This window comes from Lycium barbarum, chromosome 5, assembly GCF_019175385.1.
Source record: "Lycium barbarum isolate Lr01 chromosome 5, ASM1917538v2, whole genome shotgun sequence".
NCBI lineage: Eukaryota > Viridiplantae > Streptophyta > Magnoliopsida > Solanales > Solanaceae > Lycium > Lycium barbarum.
Genome location: NC_083341.1, coordinates 82,228,884 through 82,252,426, shown reverse-complemented (window position 1 = coordinate 82,252,426; position 23,543 = coordinate 82,228,884). Strand labels below are relative to the sequence as shown.

At 37.5% G+C, this 23,543-nt stretch overlaps 2 protein-coding genes across 2 annotated transcripts; both read right to left on the bottom strand.

Moving 5' to 3' along the window:
- Nucleotides 1–1,547: 1,547 nt before the first annotated feature.
- Nucleotides 1,548–7,477, bottom strand: LOC132641024 (uncharacterized). The gene is made up of 2 exons (XM_060357877.1): nt 6,922–7,477; nt 1,548–3,074 (listed from the first exon to the last, which is right to left on the bottom strand). Exon 2 carries the CDS (start codon nt 3,071–3,073, stop codon nt 1,892–1,894), a length of 1,182 nt encoding a protein of 393 aa, XP_060213860.1. The 5' UTR covers nt 3,074; nt 6,922–7,477; the 3' UTR covers nt 1,548–1,891.
- A 10,306-nt stretch (nt 7,478–17,783) lies between these two features.
- LOC132642547 (uncharacterized) lies at nt 17,784–20,704 on the bottom strand. Its single transcript, XM_060359684.1, has 3 exons — nt 20,540–20,704; nt 19,004–19,927; nt 17,784–18,565 (listed from the first exon to the last, which is right to left on the bottom strand). Exons 2-3 carry the CDS (start codon nt 19,883–19,885, stop codon nt 17,891–17,893), a joined length of 1,557 nt encoding a protein of 518 aa, XP_060215667.1. The 5' UTR covers nt 19,886–19,927; nt 20,540–20,704; the 3' UTR covers nt 17,784–17,890.
- Between the last annotated feature and the right edge of the window lie 2,839 nt (nt 20,705–23,543).

Here is a 23,543-nt window from a genome sequence, read left to right as displayed (position 1 = left end):
TGGACTTTCACGGCTTATACTCTCCAACGCATAGCATATTCTCTGAAAGTTTTTGTTGACTTCCTTTCCAACTTCATCAAATCGAATCTGTCTGGGACAGTCTCAGTGTTAAACCTGAACCTATCCATGAATTCTTGCGCCATCTCTCCCCAACTACGCCATTTCTGTTGATCTTGGCATGTGTACTAATCAAGTGTTTCTCCTTTCAAGCTCCTTATAAACAGCTTCATCCTAATGGCTTGATCTTTCCCCACTCCAACAAGCTTATCACAGTACGATCTCAAATAAGCCCGAGGATTTCCTTTCCCATCAAACATATCAAATTTTGGCACCTTATATCCAGCAGGCAACTCAACATCGGGATGAATACACAGATCCTCGTATTCAAGTCCTTCACATCCCTTGTGGGTTTGGATGCTTCTAAATGCTTCCTTCAGACTACGAATCTCATTTGCAACATTCTCGTCTGATTTCGCCCTAGCTTCCCTTTCCATCTCCTCATAAGGATCAGCCTCTGGATGCTGCACGACCTGAAATTGGGTAGTGAAAGGTTGAGCTTCCGTTACATATACCGGTGGCACATACTGCGTGTTATGGTTAGCAGCGTGTGCCAACGGTATGTGTTGGGTTGCTTGGTAGCTTTGGGTAAGTGGGGTGGTCTGGCTGAGTGGGATAGTTCGGATAACTGAATGCTGAGGAACATACGGAGTGGTAAAGGGTAATGGATTGGCTTGTTGAAAGTTGACTTGTTGTGGGTTAGCTTGTTGCGGGTTATTTTGTTGCGGGATGGCTTGTTGTGAGTTAGTTGGTTGTAGGATGGCTTGTTGTGGATTAGATTGTTGTGAGATGGTTTGTTGTAGGTTAGTTTGTTGTGGGATGGGGGGCGAATTAATAGCGCTTGGATTGATTGTGTGAAGTGGAGGGTTTGAGGGAAAGGGTTGAAGGGCGGGCGAGTCAACAGGCTAAAAAGATGGTGGGATTGTCGCACTTGTTTTCTGTTCATGATGAGGAGTGTTGAGGGTAATGGACAGGTTGGTGAGATTTCGCAGTCGCTCAATTTCACTTTGCATGTTGGCCATTTGTTGCATCAATTGGGCGATGAGTTCATCAGCATTCCTTCCCTCCGAAGCCTCAGGTTCGTCTCTCGGAACGGTGATAAGTCCCAAGACAGTCTGTTCAGATGCACCTGAATCATTCATGTTGTTGGTTGCACGTGCTTTTAATCTTGTGAAGTATGGGTGATCCGCCAGTTCGCAGTCAACACGAATCAACCTTTGGGGGCAATAATCAAAATAAAAGAAAACCTTCAAAATTGAAGAAAACTACGTTAGTATAGTGTGAATGATTGCTACTTTAAATAAAATAATGTCAACATTTGACAAATAATGTTGAAAGATACGTATATTACATAGCAAACAAATCACATAGTAAAAGAGAAATGTAGCAATCATAGCACGACCTATTATGCACGGGACCTCCTTTGTGCCAGAGGTAGGCCTAACGCCAAATATTCGAGATTATGATAGAGTGATCCAAACCGTTAAATTGAGACACTCGAGTTTGGAAATAAAAGGCCAAGTTTCATTGAAATAACAAAAGTGAGTACATTGATGATACAATAAACCAAAATACATAAAAGGTGACATAATGTAAAGACAATCCTAAGACTTGGCCTAGATCTTTCGCACATGATCATGCTGGCGGCTGAACTGAAGATGATGCTCCGTCATTGCTAGGCCCTGCTCCCGCATTCCCCAAATACTGCATTATATTAGCCATTTGAGCCCACATCTCGGGAGTGAAAACCATGGTCCCTAAGCGAGACTATCTTATCCAAATTGTCTTCCCAATATCCTCGAAGCCCGATTCACCTGCTGGGCTAGGATCTACGTTACCAGTCTTCTTGCAGCCATGCATGATATTCTAGGATACCTCCTGCCGGTCCAGCCCCAATACTTATCGGATCAATATTATCCCATTCATCGAGAATTTGGCCAGCTCTAGGAACTTTGAAGTCTGGCCCAAAAAGGATTTCAGAACCACTCATATTAGCTTGGAGATGGATTACTTGATCTATACCGAACTGTCGAAGTACGCGTACCAGAGCGTATGCCTGAAGTCCTTTCAACCCAATAAGCTCAATATAGTAAAGCCTCCTACCTCTTATGTAGGCCGTGGTACGTGATAGCAAGGGGTACTTCCATTGGATTTGATCACCAGTTCGGGACGCCAAGAACTCATACCAATCATTAGTGCCAACTGGAGATACAAACAGTTTCGTTCTTTCATAAAAACTACCAATTTTGTTTGATTCACTGAAGCATATGTCTGCCATATTTGGACGTTGGTAAAAATGCTCCATTGCCCACATCTGGAGGAGAAGATTCCAACCTTCAAAGAAATTTGTTTCACCTCTCTTACATTTTCCTAGAGCCCGAAGTATTTCTGCCAAAATCATGGGGACTAAGGTAAGTTGCGCACCGTCAACTCCTTCAAAAAGTGCTCGAGCAACCGAACATATGCAAGTACTGATCTTCCCGTATTCACGTGGGAATACCAAAGTCCCAAGTAAGGCAACAACAAATACAATGGGACGTCTAACTTGCCAATGGGCGGGAGTGCATGAGAATTCCTTTTTGAATAGCTTGTAACCATCTTGACGACCGTACCTCTCATACAAATAATCCAAAGAGACCCAATTATTCTCGAAGCATCGGAGTTCTTTAGTGTTCTTCAACCCTAAGTAGCGGAGAAATTTCTTCCCTGATTGACTGTGTGGGATAATCTGACCTCTCCCTTGGTATTCCAAATTTGTAAAATAACTTATTTCTTCCAATGTGGATGTGAGTTCAAAATCCTTAAATTTGAAGACAACTCGATCTGGATCCCAGAATTGAAGTAACGCTCTAATCACTTGTTTGTCGGGAGTAATTTGGAACAGTGAAGTGAGGAACCTCAACCTCCTCGTGACAGCCAGTCTACTACCCAGGTCCAAATCTTCCCACCATATCCTCAGCTTGCTTGGGACACCACTGACCATCTTAACCTTGGGGATCTGAGGGACGAAATCCATCCTACAAAAAAGAAAAAGAAATGATTTCCAAACTCGGCACGTCAAGGTTAGGCTTGGATCCTTCTATCATTATCACGTTACACATAATATGCTTGTTGGTTGTTGGGTTATGAAACCCGTCGACAATTTGGTAGGTTTCCTAATTATGGAGTCGATACCAAGGACCGACCCACCTAAGGTTTATGCATGCATGACTTAAATAGAATTGGTGGCATGGCTCTATCTTAAGTTTTCTAAGATTTGGCTTACTAGACACAAGGCTTCCGAGCAGACTACTCGAGTGAGAAGGCTACGCGGTCACCGGGAATTCGGACACCCCGCGCATATGCCAACTCTCCTAAATTTTGGGATTTTGAAAGAAATTTGCGGGTGCGCAAAAGACACCTCGCGTGTACGTGTGAGAGTGTGAGTTTCCAGAAGTGGAGAAAATATGAACGGAATGACAGTTAAAGAAAGCGGTAACACATAATTACAAGAATTCACATAAAAGAAATAGTTAAAGCAAATAACAAAAATATCACATAAAATTTAAAAAACAACCTACATAAGAGGAACAACTAAAGCACAATAACTTAATTAACCTAAGTTTGCTATGGTTAAGCTGTTATACCCCATTTTAATCGGGTCAAAGCGGAGTACAACATATTGGTGATTCCTAATTATTTAATTTAAGGAGTCACCACCTAATTATTTTAACGGTGAATTAGGACACCTATTTAACTAAGTAAGTGCTAAAAATTAACTCCGATTAATAGTCTATTTAACTTAATGATTCTAGGTAAGGGTTCTTAGTTATCCTAAAGGGAAGGGGTAAAACATCCTTTAAGATCCGCTTAAATACGGTTAACCGGCCAAACTTAAGTTAATGAAATTAAAGCTAAGGAAATGTAGATATAGCCTTTTAGGTATTTAAGAAAATAACTAGCAACTATATGCTGATATTAATAATGTTACGAAGGGAGATTTATAAGGATAATAGTAGTTAAGTTAATTAAGGTAGTATATGCAGAAAATGATTTTAGCGCCAGTCAAGATCTTTAAAATCTAAAATACCTCACTGTTAAAGTATCAATTTGTTTAACTAATGAAAATAATACTAAGTGACCAACTAGCTAATATTAATTCGCAAAATAGCTTTAAAATCCCTTTCGTTAAAAATAATGGGTCCAGACTTGGTAAAAAAAAAAAGCTTCATAAGATAAGAAATATAGTTAAAATCTAATTTCAAAGATGCACTAAAAACAGTTTGCACAAATCATTTTTTATATATATATACGCACCCACCCGCAAATATTTGGCTAATTCTTTAAAGACATAAATGTATGAGGTAAATACTCCATAAAATAGAATAAATTCTCCATTAATAATAAGAGTGGAAATTCTAAAGGGGTTAAGTGAAATATTCCTGATTAATCCTATGTTAAGCAATATGTCCGACCAAAACAGCCCAAATCACATAAACAAAAATAACAAGAAGAAAAGGAAACAAAGTGAACATATAAAAAGAGAAGTCGCCACAGGCGACTCCAATGCACGGATTTTGCTTGTCTGGTGTGATTCAGGAAATATAGAATGTGTAGACTCCATGCACGAGTATGATAATAGCGCCGAGTCTCATTTTGAAACTCCGTTTTGAGAGAGTCCCGATTTATGACTCCATTTGCTCCAAAGTGTACATGTAAACGGAAAATATAATAAGGATTAGAAACGTACGTAACTGTTAAATAAGGCGAAACACGTATGATGTTAAACTTCCGAATACATACGTTAACAGTAGGTATAAAGGAAGTTGCAGCAGATCTTAAAAATCATTCGGACACCTCACAGGTCTAAGACAGTTAAGTAAAGTAAGAGGGCTAGGAACACTGATTTAGGCCACAGTTCTAATTTTATGCATGGAAAGTATTTTGACCTCTAAACAAGTTAAAGCTGGAAACTCATATACCAGTAGATGATAAACAAAGAAGACCACATAACTTGTATTTCTATCTTTCCAACTCCTCAAACTAATTTAAACCAAAACAAAGGCACTGGCAAGATAAGTCCCTTAACCATATGAGAAAGATGAACAAAACGTGAATCTTCCAAATGACTAAAACAGTGACCTCATTAGAGAAAAACAGGACTCTTAAGAGAACCAAATCAGACATCAGATGCACTACTCAGGTTCAATTATTATAATAGAGGACAGGTGACCAGCACTCAATAACTAACGAGGACCAAAAAGATGAGGTGGGATTTAGAGCTATTTTACTACTATTTTAATCATACAAGCAACAGCTAATTGGAAGAGGAAGAAATCTCAACATGACATTCATGGAATTCTTTGTCAGCATATTTGAGGGTAAAAGCAAAGATTTCAGCATTTTAATTCTCAGTCTATGTATTTCAACCAGTAAGATAACGACCAAAGGCAGTGAAGATGCAAGTAAGGAAATCATTCAAAGGGATAGTTTTAAAGATGCTGAAAATATTCTAAAACTCAACAGAATTTATAAGTGAATATCAATTGCAATGGACAGAAAACTTTCAAAAAGGATAGTGCTTAAACTAAGACAACTTCAATTACTCTAAGAAAAGAGTGACAAATCATTCTAGGAATTAGCATTGTCTTGAAGCTAAGTAACAATCTCATAACACATAAGTTAGCTGCAGAAGTTACTACTCATTACCTAGGAAGACATATTTTGTCCTTAAGCACATAAAAAGCATCAGTTTAGGTAACATTACATATTTGAAGCTGAATCTTAAGTGAAAACCATTATCAACTCCCTGTTCTACCTCGTTTTTTAAGAATACCAAAAGAGAGCCTATTCAAATCATCTTTTACTAACAAAACAGTGAGCGCACATTATTCCCTGAAACTTTTCTATCCTTTTGACAAGAAACTTACTCATTTGAAATCAAACTTCACTTGAGAGGTTTAGGTAGTATAACTGGATTTTAATACACATTCTTTGACCCAATTTTGAACTAAAAAAAAATAGGTCTGGTTCAACAAACAACTAGCTACTTAATACTCATGTCAGTCCACTTCCAAGAGTTCAAACACACAATTTTGGAGCACAATAATGATCTAAAGGGACCTAAATAAAGCCATAAACAGAAAAGAAACACTCAACAAGAATAAGAAGAGGTTACTGAACTAAAGAAGTATGATTATACAAAAAATAAGCCATTAATCAGTAACTTCATTATTTAAAACACTTAATGAATGATTAAGACCAATGTTAATGCTTAATTAGTTAAAAAAAAAAAAGATGCAGGAAACTTAGTCACATGTAGAAGCTCTGACTTCTTAATGACAATTCAAACAATCATTCTTTTGGTTTAAACTAAACTACTAAGTCTGCTCCTATATGTCATTAATTCATGGATTAGTTTGCCCACACAAAAATCTAGCAGAAAATGGGGGGATAAGGAAATATTTACTCTTATCTTGTCCAATTTAAAAAGCTAAAGGGGAGTAGACTGATCCAGCAAGTAAGCGAAAGGCATGCTTCATTGATGAAAAGCACAAAGAGTATGGCATTTCTAGGAACAACAACTATAAATTGTGTAATGGAACCACCAGGTACAGACTAAAAGCAACTACTTATTCAATATCTAAGTAGTCAACATGACTTTAAGTAGAAATTAAATGTTATAACACTTCATCATCCAAGCACCTGAAGAGAAAGAGACCTTCAAATGTAAACGCAGATTTCCCTAAGGTTCTACTATGTATTTTTTATTTCGTAACGTCGAAAGACGAAAGCAATTAACATGAAACTAACAGTGCGTCGCACACATTGAAACACAACTTCATCCAGATTTCGTGTAAATATAAAAAGAATAAGGTGACTGACCTATTTCGTGTGTAGCGAACTAGAGCTTTCAGGCCCCGGATCCACACTCAAAACACGACGAACCCAAACCCGCTTCGATTAACAAAAAGTTTCAAACTTTCAAACTCAAAACACGACGAGCGAAGTTTCAATTTTTTTTTTAATGAGACACATTGACTGCTCCAAAACTTTGAAAACCACAGTTTAGATCATGAAGCCAAGGTAAATTTCGTGTCTCCTCCCCTCTGCGGCTCAAGGTTTAAGATGCATTTATAGGAGAAGAATTCTAGGGTTAGGGCTCTAACGAGCGGGAATTCGAAATAAAAAAAATAATTCAAAGTTGAGTCAAAACTCGTGCAAATCCGAACGTTTGAGGTTTCTTCACGTGATTGATTCAGACTTTGCTCAAAATGGATAGATCTTCTCTGGTCCTTAAAGATTTTGATGCGTCTATATTCACCAAAGGAATGGAAAAGGTTCTGAATCAGTGAAAGTTTGCACGGAAATGGGATGAACAATCTCTGTCCGTGGCTAAAGAAAGTGGAAGGTTTAGCCAAAAATGGAGAGGGAGAGGGAGGCGCAGCTGATGGGTGATGAATGCAACCCTAGTTGGTTTTAGATGAACGGGTCGGGTCGGGTCGGGTCGGTTTAAAGGGTAGTGGGCTGTATATTGGACCTATTTTTTAAGAAATGTTCAGGTGGGCCATTTATTTGGCCGAATGGGCTACTCATTTTGGGCCATTATTGACCAAATTAGGATCATATTTTATATGACTTGGGCTAGTATGAAGCCTATTTGTCTTGGACTTAACATGCTTTCTTCCTTATAGTTATTTGGGTTCCTAAATCAAGATGAAAGACACTTCTTTAGTTAATTACATATTAACGCGTGGTAAAGTATTACCTAATATGAAAAATATATTTATTAGTACTCAAACAAAATTATACGATATCGGAATAGCCGCGCGATAATATTTTTCTTTTTAAAGTTCAACAGTAAGTAATGCTATCGTCTAGATATATAAAATAAATGTGGTGCGTAAGATGTTAAAAGTGATGCAATATAACGAAAATAATAATAATAATCATAATAATAATAATAATAATAATAATAATAATAATAATAATAATAATAATAATAATAGTAATAGTAATAGTAATAACGGTAATAAAAATGATAATAGCTAATGACTATAGTAGGATAATGAAAAACGACGATATTAATAGAAAGCTAATAATTGTAGTAAAGTATAAATAACTATTCTTAAGTTGTCAAAAATATTAGAAACGCAAATAAATATTTTGGAAGAAAGGCGGGACAAAATTGGGTGTCAACAAAGTTGATAGTGAATTTGAATATGACACACCACCCGTATTTGACACTTATGGAGATGAGTCTCCCGACATTGATTTTTTGTCATTTGTTGAGACTCAAGATTCTAAAGGTGTTATGTGTCAAGTAGATAGTCATGAGATTGAAAATGCTTTGAAGAATGATCTTTGTCTTTTTGAGAGTGAGATTGCATGCTTTGATCCTTCATTGTTCATTGATTCTTCTCTCTTTATAGATAATGCGATATTTGATATTGACATGACTATTGTGAATGATGAACCTAGTGGGATGTTTGGTAATGTTCAACATTTGGTTTCCTTTGGAGACTATAATGTGATCTGCAACCCACTATGGAATGATGACACTCTTTCCCACGATGGAGATCTTCCTTGAAGGAGTTGTGATCAGTTTGTGAGAAAGGAAAGTGTTACAAAAGAAGGTGATTCTTGTCTAGAAATTGCAAATTCTTCCTTTCATGTTCAACTTCATAATAGCCTATTGGATGATCTTATTCTCATACCTAATAATGAGGCTACATTGGAGGGTGACATAGATGAGGAAGTTGTCTTAAGTGACACCTCTCTTTATTATCTATTTGCATATGATGACATTCATGCTATCGTTGGGAGTGCACCTTATGTTGGGTGAGGTCCTATTGGGGTATGTAGTTGTTGCCTTGACCATGATATGTGGGTATCTTTCCCTTTTGACCCTGGTGAGGTCTTAACTTTGTGTGAATGGTATCATTTTGCAATTGAGGATCATTTGTGTGTTGTGCCAACTTGGTTTCTTGAAACCATTGGTTCCTTTAGAATATTCTAATTTCTTGATCTTTGGAATAGACAAGTCCTTAGAGCTCCACTTGAGAGCTTATTTTTCTTGAACACTGTTGATACTTGGCTATATCACAACTTCATGCTTACTTGGCATGGTGGTATATTGGACCACCCTAATACTAACTCTCATCCTTTGAGGACTTGGTTGTTGTCTGTCTCCCTTATGGTTTTGCAAAGTTTAGATTCAAGGACGAATCTTTTTCAAGAAGGAGAGAATGATGCAAGCCGAGTTGCCTCAAGGATATTTCGAGGACCGTCCCGTGGAGTCAAAGTTTGGATGATAGCATGGGAGGACGGATTGGAGATGGAAGAGCATTAAAGTGGTCAAACGAGCAAGGAATGCTATGTTTGCAAGAGACCACATTCGCAAATTCAAGATTTTCATCTCCACAAGACTAGCCAAACAAGGCTCTTGCCTCATTAATGGCATTTATGTAATAATATGGTCTTCTTTTATTCAGTTAGCATAAATAGGTAGTCTTTTATTTCATTAGGGGTTTTTTGATGAATTGATGAAAATGTTAGTATGTCTGTGTTGTCTGTAGAGAGAGAAACAATTGAGAGTCTTATGGATTTAAGCTCTTGTTGATTTGAGATTTGTTGAGAGGTTGGTGGCAAGGGAATCTAATTCCCTTGAGGTCTTCCTAAGAGTTTGGTGTTTGTTAATGTTAATTAATTGAGGTCTTTAGGTTTAATATACCTTTAGGTTGCTTTTAATTCCATTTTCTTGTGTCAATCTATCTATCCTTTACTTTCCTTGTTATTTTATTGCTTCCGCGTATCCGTTCCTGTATCACATGTCTTTAAGGTGCTTCCGTTCTAAGCTGTGAACATTAACAAAAGTAAGATAGTTAACACTGCTTCATCCAAAAAAAGGGGTAGATAAATACTCCATATGATGGCTAGATCATGACGATGCACTTCAGGCAGTATATGTAATCTATCATAATTATAAATACCAAAACAAATTAAAGATTAAGACTAAAGTAACAAGCTGTACTCATATTGATCCGCGTCAAAACGTATTCTGCTGCTCAAAATGGGTAGTAAAAGTTGATTTAAAGCGGGTCCTTTTTATAGAAGGTATGCAACCCCCTCTAGCTATACCAAATCTACGTTGCAAGAATTTCCACATGCATTCCTTCTTACTTTTTTCCTTCGTAACCTCCAACTAAATTGAACAAATAAATTACCTTGGGCTACATCTCATTTCCCTTTTTTCCCTCAATTTAATGTCTCACATAGGATGCAAATCAACAAATAGAACCACAACAACATGTGCGTCAAAGTATTGACATTGTTTATTGAGAAGAAACTATTGACATTGTTTTCGTACATGTAATGACTTTGTGCTCGTCTGCATTTGCTTGGTTATATTTGACTTAAACCAAATTTTCACAATGCCACAATAACTAGTTGATACCATAACGAAGTAGAGTTTTACTTGACAAGGCTTTTCATCTCACTTCGTGATACATAACCTAACAATAGCCTAGTTCTTTTTGAACTATTAATTAATATTATGAAAGATCTAACAGAATGTATAAAGATTCTATAAAATAGCCAACTTAGATATATTAGCTCTATCAAAAAACAAGATAAGAGAATTCATTATAGTAGGAACCTTCCTGTTTGAAATGACAAAGATTAAAGATGACAAAATTTTGCACTTTCATGTACTCTAGAGTAGACAGGACCCCAGTAAACAAAGCTTCACGCCCAATCTATTTCGTCTAGAACACCCCGTGTTCACAGGTATGAGCAATCTACTCTCTTGATCGTAGCAGCCAAATATTTCCTCAACTGCATTCTCCTCATTCAACCCATTTTTCCTGATGTCAATATTACTGCCAAAATGAAGGTAGATTCAGCCTATTAGCAACAAGCAAAACCTCCAAAACTATATCAGACCATAACCCTTATTCCATGATTCCTTTTTTCCTATTGAGTTTTACTTTAAAGAGGACTATCAATGAGGACCCTAATCAAATGATAATCATGGCAAGGGATATGCCTATATGTTAAAGCCGATAGGGCCATTCACTTCCCATGATTTTCACGTCCCTGGCGTTATTCTTACTCCGTCTAGAGGCACCACACATCCCCTTAAAACGCTGCTCAAAACAAGAGAAAAATTGTCCAACACCATTTAATTTTGAGTGTTGAACACACCAAACGTTACAACCAAATAATTGCTCACACAAAAGTTACTTTTTCATGAAAATATGCAAAAAGTAAAAGGACAAACAAGATCTCCAAGCAGATACGGTGTAAATGTGTCCTTTAAACATGCAATGACTTTTTTCCATATTTGACCGCCCTTGTGCAAAAAATGTATAAAGTGGAACTCTTACAAGTCATTACTTGCACAATTGTGTCCATCCAAGCTTCTAGGGCCTTTTAATTATAGGTGACAAATGGGTTTTAAAATTGAGTTGGGTAACTCTAGTTTTTTTAATTGAGTAAAGGTGATAAACTTTGGATTAGTGATTAGAGAATTTTGACTCACCCTAAAGTTATATTTTTAACACTTTAACCCCAAGCTTTATTTTTTACACTTTGCCCCCAAATTTTATTTTTAACACTTTGACCCAACCCATATAAACCCTACAGAGCCAAAATAACGCGCCAAATTTTCTGTTTGTCTGCGCCGTTTCCACCATTTTTGGCTCTTCTTTTTTGCTTCGTTTCTTCTTCTTCTTGCTACTTCTTCTTGCTTCTTCTTATGCTCGTTTCTTCTTCTTCTTCTTCTTCTACTTCTTCTTCTTGACTGGATTTTGCTCAAGAAAGAAAAAAACAAGACCACCTGATTTTGCAATTTTTTGACTGGATTTCATTCGTGTAGCACCGGGAATTACTTCATAACTCATTCCATTGTTTTGCTTTCTTCTTCTTCTTCTTCTTCTTCTTCTTCTTCTTCTTCTTCTTCTTCGTCCGCCATTGTTGCTCAAGAAAGAAAAAACTGTGACCACCCGATTTTACAATATTTTGACTGGATTTTGTTGGTGTAGCAATGACAATTACTTCATAAGTGTTTTCCGCTCATTTGGTAAGTACAACAACATTGTTTTATTTCAATTTTTCACCTGGGTAAAAATCTACTGATTTTCCAACAACTTACAGTAGCTGTTGTAGTTGTTGCAACATATAATGTGGTTGTTGCAACTTCTACAACAGATTATGAAGTTGTTGTAATTGTTAAATAAATAACCTGCAACAACTGAGTGAGTTGTTGCAACAGGTATTACACTTGTTGCAACAACTCAACGATCTGTTGGAATCAGCTTCAGTTTTTGTCTGAAACAGAACCCAAAAAACTGAAGCCGCTTCGAACAGATTATTGACTTCCTGCAACAAGTTGTATAGTTGTTGCAACAGGTGTTCCACTTGTTGCAACAACTCAACTATCTGTTGGAGTCAGCTTCAATTTTTGTCTGAAACGTAACCTAAAAAACTGAAGCTACTTCCAACAGATTATTGACTTGCTGCAACAAGTTGTATAGTTGTTGCAACAGGTGTTCCACTTGTTGCAACAACTCAACTATCTGTTGGATTCAGCTTCAGTTTTTGTCCGAAACTGAACCCAAAAAATTGAAGCTGCTTCGAACAGATTATTGACTTGCTGCAACAATTTGTATAGTTGTTGCAACAGGTATTCCACTTGTTGCAACAACTCAACTATCTGTTGGAGTCAGCTTCAGTTTTTGTCTGAAACAGAACCCAAAAAACTGAAGCTGCTTCGAACAGATTATTGACTTGCTGCAACAAGTTGTATAGTTGTTGCAACAGGTGTTCCACTTGTTGCAACAACTCAACTATCTGTTGGAGTCAGCTTCAATTTTTGTCTGAAACAGAACCCAAAAAACTGAAGCTGACTCCAACAGATTAGTGACTTGTTGCAACAATTTTATTACTTGTTGCAACAAGTAGTCCACTTGTTCCAACAAGTCAATAATCTGTTGGAACAACTGCTGCAGCTGTTTCATTTTGTTATAGTACTCTCATGACCAATTTTTTGTTAAAAAAAATATCTTCAGGTACCTCGAACACCACTAATGGGGGACTCAATAACAACAGGGGTTGATTTTCATAGTGAATGGATCGAGAAGAACAATCGATATATTTGGCGATGGAAGGGTAGTGACACATTAGAGACGATAGCGATGACTGTCCAAAGAGATGTTATGTTCGATGATTTTGTGAACCTAATCATCACCTATTGCGAATTAACTTGTGAACCAAAAGATCTTGCCATCACTTACATGCACAGCTTTTTTGAAAATCAGAGGGTCTTGCCATTTAAGATAACTGATCAGGTTCGTTTGCGTGCTTATTTGAATGATGTAGCTAGGCCCATTTTAAGGGTATACGTTTTTGGAAGCCCGGTAGAGAACCACAATTTATCTCAAGACCAACAAGATGTGTTAAATGATGAATTAGATGGGGTGGATGTGCATATCCCAGATAATGGAAGTGGGGCTGACCCGATTCCTATACCCGAAGTTGCGAGCAATACATTGGGCACTACACAATCAATACAATCTAGCCATGTTCAAGATGATGAAACAGGTTTTTATAAAGGAATGTCATTCAAGAACAAGGAAGAACTAGCCACTTGGTTGAAACTTGCTTGCTTGAAGAAAGATTTTAGAATCAAGAAGGTGATTAATTCGCGACTGTGTATTGCTTCAGATATGTACATCCGGAGTGCAAGTGGTGGCTTAGGGCTGTGAAGGTTTTAAGTTCTGACATATTTTGTATCAGAACTTACATAAAGCATCACACATGTGGTTCTGAGCACATTACGAGCCATAATCCACACGCTACTGCGAACGTCATTGGTGAATACTTCAAAGATAAGTTTCCTTACGGTAAAGGCCTATCTACAAAAGATATGAGTCAATCAATCCGTACAGATTTGGGTTGTAAGGTAAGTTATTGGAAGGTCTGGAAGGGCATGGAGATTGCAAAGGCTTTGACAAGGGGGACACATGAGCACGGGTATACGGTGCTTGATGCGTACCGTTATATGCTTCGTTCTGCAAATCCAGGAAGTAAGACGGCATTGAAGGTTGATGAAAATGGGAAGTTCAAGTACTTTTTTGTAGCCTATAAGGCTTGGATGCTTGGTTTTGCGCAAATGAAAAAAGTCATAGCTATCGATGGGACATTCTTGAGGAGCAAGTACGAAGGAGTGTTGTTGTCAGCAGTTGCACAAGATGCGGAGAATCATATTTTTCCAGTGGCATTTTGTGTGGTGGACAAGGAGTGTGATGCTTCGTACAAATATTTTTTTGAACAAAAGAGAAGCTATATAGAGGATACCCCTGAGTTGTGCATAATTTTTTATAGACATCCAAGTATCAAAAAGGCGGTTTCAATTGTCTTCCCTACATGTCATTATGGTTTTTGCATGAGGTACCTAGGGGAAAATCTGAGAACCACCTTTCACAATGGGGCGGTCGTATCTTAATTTTATAAAGCAGCAAAAGCGTACAATATTGATGTCTTCAATGACCATTTCAATCAAATCAGAGATTTGATTCCTGGGGCCGCCGAACATCTTGAACGTGCTGGATTCCACAGATGGAGCAGGGCATTCTGCCCCGGAAATAGGTATTTTCATATTTTTGTTTCCAACAAGTAACGTATCTGCTGCAACTAATAGGTAACTTGTTGCGGCAGATATTGTACTTGTTGTGATTTTTGACACAGCTGAGCCTCAGCCACATGTTCCAACACTAATATGTTTATTTTGTCAGGTATGATTTTATGACGACAAACGCTGCTGAGTCGGTAAACTCAATGTTCAATGTTGAAAGAGAATTTCCCATTACTGCTCTATTTGATTCCATAAACAGGAGGTTTACTGAGAAATTTCATGAGAGGCGTATGGAGTTCATCGACTCACCAACCATCTTTGTTCCCTTAATGGAAAAAAAAATATCAAAATTTGTCAACTTGGGTAATAAGTTATTGGCCCATCAAATTGTCAACTACAAGTTCAGCGTCATCGGCCACGGTTTAGTTGCAATAGTCGATCTGCAAATAAGATCTTGTACTTGTAGAGTTTTTGACCTGGACAAAATACCTTGCCCACATGCTATGGCAGCGCTTCGAGTCCAATATGGTGAAGACTTTGGAAGGCGGATTTATGACTACTCATCTCCATATTACAGGGTGGAGAATTACATAATTGCATACTGTGAGGAAATGAATCCCGTGCCTTCTGAAGAATCTTGGGAAGTTCCTATGGAGATTTTAGAGAGAGAAATACCTCCTCCACATGTTGATCCGAGCAAACCGGGAAGAAGACGGACAAAGAGGAGGCGTGGAATCGGGGAATCACTTGCAATGAGGAAAAACAAATGCTCCATATGCAAAACAGCTGGCCATAAAAAAACTACATGCCCAAACCGAATTGTTCCCTAGTTGTTAAATTTGCAATGTCTTGTAATAATAATTACTATTTTTTGTGTTTGTGAAATTGGACTTTATGACATTTTTATGTTGTTTCTGTTAGTAAAATTGGTTTAAATGATATGTTGATCTTGCTCAAATCACCAATGTATGTTATGTGGTTTTGCAATTTCTGAACAGTTTTCACCAAGTAAAAATTCTGTTGCAACAGCTGTGTAACTTGTTGGGATTTTGCCAACCAGATTATGTACTTGTTGCAGCAAATAACTTAACTTGGTTTTCCAACAAGTGACATGACTTGTTACAGTAAGTTCCTATAGTGTTTTGAGTTTTTAGAACAAATGGAATGAGTTGTTGCAGAAAGTCCTTAACTTGTTTCATCCAACAAATAGAATGAGTTGTTTCATCCAACAAGTGATATGACTTGTTCAACAGCTATGTTATGTAATTGCTGCAACAAATTATGCAATTGTTGCAGCAGATTATGTAATTGCTGCAACAGATCATGAAATTGCTGCAACAACTAGGATATAAGTCACATATGTTTATTTATTAACAGAGGGAACCAATGATATTTAGTGTTAAACAAAGGGATTCAATGATATTTAGTGATCAATATATTTATCTACTAACATCCTTAATGGATTAGACAGTAATTTCATTGATTTGATGGGAAATTCTAAGCGTATACTTCCCAAATCGAGCGATCGTTGGTGTAATTTGATGAGAACTACTTGATTCACCCATATTTAGGTGTAAACAACGAAAACCAATGATATTTATTGTTTATTAAATGTTCCTAACCAATTTGATGGTATTCTGAGTCAGGACATATGATCAACTAAGCGTATACTTCCCAAATCGAGCGATCGTTGGTGTAATTTGATGCGAATTACTTGATTCACCCATATTTAGGTGTAAACAACGAAAACCAATGATATTTATTGTTTACTAAATGTTCCTAACCAATTTGATGGTATCCTGAGTCAGGACATATGATCAACTAAGCGTATACTTCCCAAATCGAGCGATCGTTAGTGTAATTTGATGAGAACTACTTGATTTACCCATATTTAGGTGTAAACAACGAAAATACAATGATATTTATTGTTTACTAAATGTTCCTAACCAATTTGATGGTATTCTGAGTCAGGACATATGATCAACTAAGCGTATACTTCCCAAATCGAGCGATCGTTGGTGTAATTTGATGAGAACTAATTGATTCACCCATATTTAGGTGTAAACATCGAAAATCCAATGATATTTATTGTTTATTAAATGTTCCTAACCAATTTGATGGTATTCTGAGTCAGGACATATGATCAACTAAGCGTATACTTCCCAAATCGAGCGATCGTTGGTGTAATTTGATTAGAACTACTTGATTCACCCATATTTAGGTGTAAACAACGAAAACCAATGATACTTATTGTTTACTAAATGTGAATCTTTTAAACAGGTTACTCATCCGTTACAACAGATAATGCACTTGTTGCAACATATTCGTAACTTGTTGCAACAACTAACCAATCTGTTGCAACAGATAACAAACTTGTTGCAACAGAAGGGTTAGTTATTGCAATTTCATCAACAATTAAAAGATTTGTTGCAACAACTGACTCATCTGTTGCAACAGATCACAAACTTGTTGCAACAGATTATCAACTTGTTGCAACTTCTAAAACAACAGTTAGATTTATCGCAACAACTAACCCATATGTTGCAACAACTGAACCATCTGTTGCAACAAATTTACATCTTGTTGCAACAACTGATGCATCTGTTGCAACAGATCACAAACTTGTTGCAACAGATTATCAACTTGTTGCAACTTCTTCAACATCAGTTAGATTTGTCGCAACAACTGACCCATATGTTGCAACAACTGAACCATCTGTTGCAACAAATTTACATCTTGTTGCAACAACTGACGCATCTGTTGCAACAGATCACAAACTTGTTGCAACAGATTATCAACTTGTTGCAACTTCTTCAACATCAGTTAGATTTGTCGCAACAACTGACCCATATGTTGCAACAACTGAACCATCTGTTGCAACAAATTACAAACTTATTGCAACAACTTACTCATCTGTTGCAACATATTAAAAACTTATTGCAACAAATGGGTCAGTCGTTGCAGCTTCTTCAACAACTGTTAGATTTTGTGACTTGTTTAAAACTACTGAAACCACTGAACATAATGTATTGAACACAACTTAAATAATGAACGCCTAATATATACTTAACAAAATGTCTTAGAAAAGTACTGAACACCTAATATATACTTAAATTACATAATGTCATAAAAAAACTCCTAATATATACTTAAATTGTTCAACAGGCCACATTTTGGCTCCAAAAAATGCAAAATCAATGAACTGTTTATCAACCCATCTTAAGGCTCTAACACCTTTTCAATGACACCTAATGCCCATCTCCATTGCATCCTCCCTACAGAGTTGTCGCTGATTAGACTTTCGGGTTTTGTCACAGTTGTGCCGGTAAGCGAAGCCTCCATAAAAGCAATTGACCACGAACCACATGCCTTACCAGTGACATTGCGGGGGAGATTCTGTAGCCTATTGAATTCCCACGATTCATTGAGTAACTTTGCAGGCAAGTGTGCGAACATTCCACTCTGTTGCAATAACTTGGGCCACAATTCCATTACCGGCTCCATGAAACAAAAGAAATCAGATTCTTCATAGACAGGAACGTTGCAGTCATACACATTTACCACTCTCTCTTCAATCATGAACTCGAGAATGACAAAATGTGTGGCATTAATATTCATCACTGTTAAAACCCTCTTTGCACCAGCCCACGAGCAGCCTCCCGGGTAGGGTCTGACACCCCTACAATAATCGACCATATCATCATCCCACTTGAATTCAGCAAGTCTAACCTTCAGAGACACGACATTTGGAACTGTACTCTCTTTTGTCAATTCTGCGTACCTCTTGGACATGTTGTTGTAAAAGTTGAGGTCCAGGATTATGTCAGTGGAATCATAGTACTCGGGAAAATTGATTTGCCTCATACGCATTAGAAGCAGGACTTCATCTACATACTAAAGTAAAAGTAGTAAAACAGTTAGTTACTTGGTGCAACAGATTCAACAGATTATCTACTTGTTGCAAAAGCTAGTTAACTTGGTGCAGCAGATTCAACAAAATAAAGGAACTGTTGCAACAGCTAGTTAACTTGTTGCAACAGATTATCTACTTGTTGCAAGAGCTAGTTAACTTGGTGCAACAGATTCAACAAAATAAAGGAACTGTTGCAACAGCTAGTTAACTTGTTGCAACAAATTATCTACTTGTTGCAACAGCTAGTTAACTTGTTGCAACAGATTATCTACTTGTTGCAACAGCTAGTTAACTTGGTGCAGCAGATTCAACAAAATAAACGAACTGTTGCAACAGCTAGTTAACTTGTTGCAACAGATTATCTACTTGTTGCAACAACATACTGAATTAGATAGATATATACAAGTGTTGAAACTTACCCAATCCTCCCACCATATTTCCATGCTTGTCAGAGCCTTGAAGTCTGCTGCTCCAAATTCATGCATTGAGTACATGGTTCTCCCACTCTTTTTGGACTTGATTGCAGTCTCAACCTTTTTCTTTCTTTGGGCATGTACAGGCTTGAAAATGTCCACCTTTTTTAGCACTTTTGGCCCAACATCAAGAAGAGGAGTCTCAATTGACTTACTAGGAGTAGCAACAGATCTTCTTGATCTAACTGATGCAAGTGCCTTGGCAATTGCTTTGCCCCTCCTCCGAGCATGAACAGGAGTATAAGGTGAGGAAAGATTCTTTGATGGTTTGATACCCCTCTTGGATATCAACCTCTGCATAGAAGTGTTTGTGGCTTCTTGGGCCTGCACCAATTCCTCCACCTTTCTAATCAAATTATCCATTTTGTCCTTGCAAGTGGTGCACTCACAAGCACATGAGGGCACCTTAGAAGTACCGGCACCAACATCAACAAATCTTCTACCACTCAATCCACCACTACTAAAATTACCACCAAATCCGGAAAAATCACTCAATCCAGGAACTGGGGTAAATCCACCAATATTATCATCATCATCTCTTAATTTTTCCCCAGCAATACTTGCTGGGACATCATCACCACCACCACCACCAATAACATCAACAGGATGAACACCACCACCAACAGCATCAGCACCACCAACAGCATCAACAGCAACATCACCACCAGCACCAACAACAACATGACTACCAGCAACATCACCACCACCACCAGCTACAACATCATCAACCCTAGTGATGGCTGTCACTCCAGCCAATTCCCCTTTGAACCCATCAATCAGTCTGTCAGGCACAGATTCTATGGGCACAAAGGTGACAAGGCATGGCATCTCCAACTCTCTTATTGTTGGGACAAGCCATGGGTTCACAACCTACAACAAAAAAGTAGATATATCATAATGGTGCTAAATCATAAAAAGCAAAACCTATTTAAAACAAGTTAACAGGTTGTTGCAAAAGGTTACACATCTGTTGGGCAATGTCCAACAGATAGGTAACTTGTTGCCGCAGGTATCTCATCTGTTGGAAAATTTCCAACAGATGGGTAACTTGTTGCAGCAGGTTTCTCATCTGTTGGATATTGTACAACAGATTAGTAATTTGTTGCAACATATTATTGTACTTGTTGTAAAAACTTACTGTAACAGATTCAGAAGTTATCAAATTAGTAAATAAAGTGATATGTTGCAACAGCTGTGGTACTTGTTGGAAATTGTCCAACAGATTGTCAACTTGTTGCAGCAGGTTTATCATTTGTTGGACATTTTCCAACAGATGGGTAACTTGTTTCAGCAGGTTACTCATCTGTTGTAAAAAACTAGTTGCATGTTATAACAGATTCATCAGTTGGGTAACTTGTTGCAACAGGTTAATTATCTGTTGTCCAACAGATGCATAACTTGTTGCAACAGATGAATGTGTTGTTGCAGCAGATTATAAAAGTTGTTGCAACACCTAGTCATCTGTTGTGTTCTAATGCTTACAGCTTCCTTAGGGGGGTTGAAAAGATCAACACTCAATTTTGTGTTGTTCCTGGCAGTGAGCCATCTAAGAATTCTTGGATAGGTAACTTCTTTGGAGTATTCCTTGACTTGATGCCTGAGGTGAGGAATGGCTTCAAATGCCCAAACCTAGAAAAAAAAGATGCCATCAAACATCAAAATAGTGATTGAAATTAAAAAAAATAAAAAAAAAGGTAAAACATTAAAGAAAATTTACCATGAAAGCCCAAGGGAAGCCATATAGGTTTTGTGTCTTCCCCGTTGGCTTCAAATCCTTCATCAAATATTCAACAGTCAAGCTAAAGCTTTGAAAACCCCAGGCATAGCTGTTGAAGGCATCATAGTCCTCAGCAAGTTTAATCAATCCAAGCGGTATGTTGTAGTTTACGTCTCTTGCCCAAAGAACACTATGCACAAACCAAACTAAGCACAGTGCCTCCTTGTGCTTTTTTGAGAAAGTTTTGGACTCCAAGTCTTGCAATAATTTCTTTTGAGTGTAGCTCTTTCCCACTAAGTTTACCAAAGAGACATTATTCTTAGCTTTGGACCCCTTCGCTTTCTTGTCTGCCTTGGGCGTCCCGGCTGGCTTGGTTAATACAACAGTAGGAAGAGGCTCATAAGGATAACATTTCAATCCGGTAACTATGGAAAACTCCTTCATGCCAAAGCAAACCGGCATGCCACAGTAATTTATCCAAATCTCATCCTTTCTATCACAAATAATCTTAAGCTTCAAAAGCTCATAAACCATTGTCATTTGAAATCGGGCACTGGTATCTTCAGGAAAATCTAAATAGAGCCCAAAGCAGCTATCCCTAAAGAAATTCTCCAACCCCTGCTGCCGGAGAATGCCCCTGAAGGTGTCAAAGCCCTTGCCCATGGTTGATCTAACCACAAAATCACCAGACAAATCCTTATTTCCATTCAGCGGCATCGTCACGCCGTCCTTTTCAATGCTGAAACTCTTGACGACCTCCTCAATCGAAGGTCTATTGGGATCTATGGCAATACTAGAAGACTCAACAAGATTGGCATCCACATTATGTTTCCTTTTTCTTCTTAACTCAGCCAAGATCTGATCTGTTGATTCTTCTTCTTCTTCTTCATTACCATTTTTAGTTTCTGCTTCTTCTTCACCTCCTTCATCCCCTTCAGCTCCTTCATCCCCTTCATCTCCTTCTTCTTCATCTCCTTCTTCTTCACTTACTTCTTTTTCATCTCCTTCTTCTTCATCTCCTTCAGCAGATTTTTCATCATCTTTTTCACTTTCTTCTCTAGTTTCTTCACTTTGTTCATTTTTATCACTTTCTTCTTCATGCCCAACAAAGGTTTCGTGGGTTTCCTCTCTTTCTGAAGCCCCACTTTCACTAACTCTTTCCTCATTTGTTGATTGACAAATAGCAGTCACATGTTTATCTAATGGTGTTTGCACCTTAGCTCTTTTACTAATTTCTCCCTCAGTTGGTTTCTCTCCTTTTCTTTTAACTGGAGCCATTTTATCTACACACAGGAGATAGAAAAAAAAAATTGGTTAGTGCAACATTCAAAGTAAAAAGGGAGAAGAAATATGTTGCAACAAGTACTCAGTTTTTGCAACAGATTAATAATATGTTGCAACAAAATACGAAGTTGTTGCAACAACTTATTACTTGTTGCAGCAGAATCTTAATATGTTGGAAATAGAAAAACAGTTGCAACAGCTTAGCAACTGTTTTGATTTTTTACAACAGCTTGTTAATATGCTACAACAACTGCTTCAGTTGCTGCAAAACCTCAACAATTGTTTTGATTTTATCCAGCAGCTGTTGGATAAAATGAAAATTTTTCCTAAACCATAGCATGACAGCAACAATAACAGCAAAAACATCTAAATTTAACTACAAAACATCTATATTTCACTACAAACACACAACCATCACAAATCTCACTCACAACTTAAACAAAATACACCAAATAGGATTTTTTTAAACCATGCAACCTCAGCAGATGTTTGCAACTGTCAAACAAGTGCTGAATTTGCTGCAACAGCAACAACAACAACAACAAAAACATCTAAATTTAACTACAAAACATCTATATTTCACTACAAACACACAACCATCACAAATCTCACTCACAACTTAAACAAAATACACCAAAACCATGCAACCTCAGCAGATGTTTGCAACTGTCAAACAAGTGCTGAATTTGCTGCAACAGGTAACCTCGGTTGTTGGAAAACATCAACAAAATTGCAAGCCTTTTTTTTTCGAAATAACAAGGAGAAAAAGAACAAAAACAACACCAAAAACCATAATTTCACAACCACAACCACTATTTACAAACTCACAAACCCCAACAAGTGCAACAAATACCCGAAACTACAACAAAACAAACAACATTCAAGAAAAACCCATGCTCTTCTTCATCTTCTCTAACCAAAATCATCATTTTCATACTCTGATTTCAAAACCCTAACTTTTGAACCAAGTGGAAAAAAAAAGTTTACCTGAGAATGAATAGACAAGCGACAGCAATGGAGAGAGAGAAAAATGAGCAGCAGCAGCAGCAATGGAGAGAGAGGAACGAGCAACAACAATGGTGGTCACTGGTCGCCGGTTTTGAACAGCAGCAACGGAGAGAGAGAGAGAGAGAGAGAGAGAGAGAGAGAGAGAGAGAGAGAGAGAGACGAGATGAACTGAAGAACTGCTCTTTTTTTTTTAAAATAAAATGAAGTAGTTGGGGTCGTGGGGGAAGTGGGTTGGAAGTAGTTTTTGTATAATGTGTGTGGGTTGGAAGAAGTTTTTGTATAATGTGTATGGGCTTTTGTGTATTTTGTAAAAGATTATAAGTTTTAAAAATTATAATTCGGTCCCAATTTAAGTTAATCACATTTTTAAGACAAGTTTGACCTTGGCTGTTCAAACTCGTCACCATTTCTAATTACAAGACTTTTTTGTCACCACAAGTTAAATGTTCCAAGCTTCTACACCCTTCATTCCTGTTG